Source organism: Monoraphidium neglectum (genome assembly GCF_000611645.1).
Source record: "Monoraphidium neglectum strain SAG 48.87 unplaced genomic scaffold scaffold00621, whole genome shotgun sequence".
Lineage (NCBI taxonomy): Eukaryota > Viridiplantae > Chlorophyta > Chlorophyceae > Sphaeropleales > Selenastraceae > Monoraphidium > Monoraphidium neglectum.
This window is the reverse complement of record NW_014013007.1, coordinates 18,822-23,581: the sequence shown is the minus strand read 5'-3', so window position 1 is coordinate 23,581 and position 4,760 is coordinate 18,822. Positions and strand designations below refer to the sequence as shown.

General features: G+C 67.9%; 1 protein-coding gene across 1 annotated transcript; it reads left to right on the top strand.

The window, feature by feature from the left end:
• Window positions 1-1,676: 1,676 nt before the first annotated feature.
• Window positions 1,677-3,662, top strand: MNEG_4468 (hypothetical protein; the record flags this gene model as incomplete). The annotated part of the gene is made up of 3 exons (XM_014047060.1): window positions 1,677-1,760; window positions 1,943-2,602; window positions 2,886-3,662. 3 exons carry the CDS (start codon window positions 1,677-1,679, stop codon window positions 3,660-3,662), a joined length of 1,521 nt encoding a protein of 506 aa, XP_013902514.1.
• Between the last annotated feature and the right edge of the window lie 1,098 nt (window positions 3,663-4,760).

Sequence of the window (4,760 nt, the reverse complement as noted above, 5' to 3'; positions counted from 1 at the left end):
CTTCATAGGGGACGTGAAGCTGTCTGAGGTGAAGCAGGCCCTGGCGCGCGCCGGCATCAGCAGTGCGTTCCGCGGAGGCAAGCTGCTGTGCGCAGGCGCGGTGGTGGTGGGGCGCGGTGGGGGCGGGGCCGCGGACGACGGCGCGCTGGAGATCGAGGGGCCCCTGTCGGATGACTACTTCCGCGTGTGAGCCGTTGCTGCGAGGGCGGGGGTGGGGAACGGCCGCCGGACCAGCGAGGGCGGGGCGCCGTGCGCTGCAGGGCGGACACGGAGCCAGTGCAGCAGGGTTGGCACGTGTATGAAGCACATCCGGGCTGGCTCGCGCCGCACCCCCAAACCTGCCAGCCCATCGATGCTCCGGGCCGCGGGTTGCCTGTGTGTGTGGGAGGGGCCCCTGGGCGCACGGGGGGCGCTGCCGTGCTGCTCTAGACCGCCCACCAGCGGCTCGTGTCTTGCCCCCTGCGCCCATCAAGCCCCGGCTGTACCCCGCCCTCCTCCTCCACCGCCCCCTACCTGTCCGCCCCCAGCCGCGACGTCGTCTACGGGCAGGTGCGTGCTTGAGGCTCGGCGGATTGGCGCTGCACAGGGTCGCAGGGGCGTGCGCCAGGGGGGCCGCGCTCCCCTTGAAGGCGACACGGCCGTGACACGAGCGGGGCAGGGCGGCTGATCCTTGTCACCCCCACCCCCAACCACTTCTCACCTGCCTGCCCACCATTCCTTCACTTCCGACTGACAAATCGCGTTCTGGTTGACTCCCACCCGTCCCGCCCCGGGTGCTAATACCTGTCTCCCTTGCCACGCTGCAGTACCAAGTGTGCTGACGTCGGGGCACCCAACCATGCGGCAAAAATTGGCGCGACACCCAAATTGGCGGGACACCCCAACTGGCGGGATGCCCAAATTTGCGGGAAGCGAGCCCGGCTCATGTTTTGCTGGATCTGTGTGGGCTGCTTGCTTTATGCTTATGCGTATGCTTATGCTTGATCAATCATTGGCGCCTTCCCTGTCAATGACCACCAAATCCATTCTGAGCAGCCGCTGCGGGGCCCACACGGGCTCGCATGTTTCTGCGGGATGGCGTGTCGAGAGGGCAGATGGGCGAGCCCGGGCGCTCCACCGCATCAAAAACAACAATACAAAAATCCTTTTAGGGGTGCAGTCCACCTCGCATGGTCCTGTGGGCCTGACCCAAAATGCGGGCTGGTATGGACGTCTGCAATCGTGAGAGGCAGCTGTGCGGCAGCTAGAGGGGTTCCATGCACGATCCACACGGCAGAAGTAAGCACCAGTTCTCGAAGCCGCCGTCTTCACCATTAAGATACATAGTAGAGGTTTCAAACAGCACAAGCCAACGCTGCGGTTGTCGTGTCGACATATACAATTCCACGGCCGGCGTGCAGAGTCAAGGTCCGAGTGATCGTGCTTACGGCAGAAATTTTAGCTTGAAAACTGGAGGCCGTTGGCTCCTTCGCCGCGAGGTGGGCTGCGTTCGGACCGGAAGGCCTAAATAGGCGGTGGATAGCGGTCCCCAACGCCGGCCGATGTTCGGCAATTCATGGAAATAGGTCGAACGCGTAACCGTGGACAGCGGCCCCAGGGATGCGGGTGGCGCTACTTCATGCGATGGCGCCGCTTTGCCATCTGCAGATGATGCTCAGCTGTCCTTTGTTGCTGGGATGCAGATGGGCATCGCTCTGGGCGTCCTGAGGGCCCAGAGGCTGGGGGATGATGTGAGGAAGGGCTGCATCGACCTGGGGCAGGTGCGACCGCATGGCGGCTGGACGGATGTGCCAACTAGTTCACGCTGACGAGGCTGATTCGACGCCCGCCGCGCCCGCCCCAGGCAGTGCCAGCAGGGGTCACTCCTGGTGCACGCCCCTCGCCATCACCAAACGTGCTCACAACGCACCGCCTTGCATTCCCGCACTCCACGACCGCGCAGCTGGAGCGCGAGTGTGCGAAGCGGCCGGAGCTGCTGCGGGCGCGCGGCCTGGCCTTCCAGCAGAGCCTGCTGCATGCGGCCGCCCAGGCCGCCAACGAGGACGCGCTGCGCTGCCTCCTGCGCTGCGCCCAGGAAGCCGCGCGTGCAGCCGACGTCGACAGCGGCGGCGGCAGCGCCCGCGGGGCCGTCGACGCCCGCAACGCGCGCGGCCAGACGCCGCTAATGCTCGCGGCCGGCCACCCCGCGGGTGCGGCGTGCGTGCGGCTGCTGCTGGGAGCCGGCGCAGACCCCTGGGCGACAGACGCGTGCGGCGGCCGCACGGCGCTGTTCTACGCCGCCTGCGCTGACGCGGCCGACAGCGCCGCTGCGCTGATGGACGCCACCCAGGGGGCGGTTGTGCCGCGCCCCGTGTTCCCCAACGGCCCCGCGACCCGCTACGTCGACGTGCGCATGCTGGCGGGCTTCACGGCGCTGCACGTCGCGGTGGTCGCCGACGCGCGCGGCGCGCTGCGCGAGCTGCTGCGCGGGGCGCCACGGCTAGGGGTGCCCACGCTTTTCGGTTCCTACGACTTTATTGCCTGCCCGCGCGGCACCTGCCCCATGCACCTGGCTGCGCGGATGGGGCGCACCGAGGCTGCTAAGATGCTGCTGCTGGCTCACGTGAGTGCTGGGCGGGGGGGCAGGCCGGAAGTCAGGGTGGGGGAGGGGGGCACATGCGGTGGCCCACGCATGCGCTGCGTCTTGTGGCTGGGGCAGTGGGCACCTCCGCGGAGGGCGGTGTGGCGGTGGTGGTCACGCTGCATGCGGTGCGTACCGTGCCTGCACCACGTGATTGTCACCTTCTCGCCTCCTTCCCACCATGAACCCACACTCGTGCACGTGCGCGCACACTGACGCGCCGATGCGCACACACGCATGCGCTGCGCCCTCTCAACTTGCGCAGGCCGGCTCCCCCGCTGCGTCCCGTGCCCTGGACCCCCGCGCCCTCCTGGACGACTTTGGCCGCCTGCCCTGCCACCTGGCGGCCATCAACTCACACCACGACCTCGCACACCTGCTGCAGCCGGGCCTGCCGTTCTCAAGCGCACTGGGCGGCGATGCCGACCTGTACTTCGACGGAGCACCGTCCCTCAAGCTGCTGGCCGCGGCAGCGCTGCGCGCGCGGCAGCAAGAGACGCTTGCGGCTGCACAGGCCACGCTCGGCCTTCTCGGCGGCGGTGACGGCGACACAACGCGCGATCCAGTGGCGGCAGTGGCATGCTGTAAGGCGGCGGTGGCGGCTGCTGCGGCGACAGCTGACGGTCACCGCGTGCATGAGGCGTGCTCGGTCGACGCCGGGGCGTGCGAGGCAGCCGCACTGGACGCGGACGCGGGTGCCGGTGCACCGCTGCGGGGCAAGGACGTCGGCTTTGTCATGGGCCGCACTGCTGCATGCGGCTGCGGTACTCTGGCGCCGGGCGGCAGCGGGGAGGCGGCGTTGGTGCTGCGCCGCGGCGAGGACGCCCTCACAGGCGGGTCGTGCTGCTCTGAATCAGGCGACAGCGAGGACGAGTGCTGCGGCGTCTGCCTGGACGCACTGCCTGTTATGCGCCTGCAGCCCTGCGGTCACATCATGTGCTCCGCCTGCTGCGTCGGGCTGTTTGGCATGCAGCACGCCGAGGTCGTGGCCTGCCCCTTCTGCCGCAGCGTGGTCGGGTGCTTCCGCCCCGCATGCTGCTGATGCGGGGGCGTGGGCCCTCTCGCACCAGCCCAGTTTGAGCGCGCGTGTGTGCGCCACCATGGCTCTGCTGTGGCGCTGCATTGCATCCTGCTGCCCCCGCAGCCGCTGAGGGAGCTGCCTGTGTGCTTGGATGTACGCTCCCTATTCCCGCACCACACGCCCAACCCCGTCTTTGAAACAGCTGCAGGAGCCCTGCATGCCGCGAGCCTTGCAGGGCGGCGCTGCGGCGCCACGAGCTCGTGGCGCAGGGCACGCCCTGCTCCTAGTGTCAGGCAAACCCTCCCACGCCGTCTCTGGCGCGTGGTCACCCGTTTTGTCATTCGCTGTCTTCTGTGGCTGTTTGCTCGCCACACTGCTGTCCTCCGTACCCATCGCGTGGCCCACTTGGAGCGCCGGGCCAGTGCCCGCTCTTGCCAGGTAGACCCGCTGATTATCAAACTACAGTCCTGCACCATCAGCACACATGCGACCATGACCGGCCACGTGGCCGTGACGCTCGCAGTGTGTCTGCTGTGCGCCTGCATTGCTCAAATACCTGCACCCTGCACCGCCAGAAGGTTTCTTGGCAACCGCAAGCCCGCTGTGACCACCTGCGAGCGGGTAGTACCGCCTGTGGCCTGCTGGCCGTCTTCCCGCACGATTTGCGTTTTGCAAGCGATCACAACGCCAGGGGAAGGCGACGTCGCAAGCCCCTGTACCCCTAGTCCTGCCGCTGGCCCACGAGCGCGCCACCGCCCCCTGCGCCGCAACTGCACCGCTGCCGCTTGCATCACCTCCGCCTGCAGTGCTTGCTCGCACCTCGCACCTCCCAACACCTTCCTCGCCGGCGAGTGCTGCGGCTCACGGATGGCGAGTACGTATGCCGCATGACTGGTTGGCCTCCCTGCAGGCCGCCACACGGCTCCCATATCGCCACGCCCATCTGTCCTACAGCTGCCGCGAAGCTGCTGATCCGCGGCCAGGTGCTCATGCTGTTGACTGGTCGCGGCGGGCGGGTCTGCGAGTGAACGACCCCATGTCAGAAGGCCGTGCCTGACCCCGCCCGCCCTGCCACGAGGCGCCGTCCTGCTCGTTCCTTTTGCTTGCAGATTTTGCTTG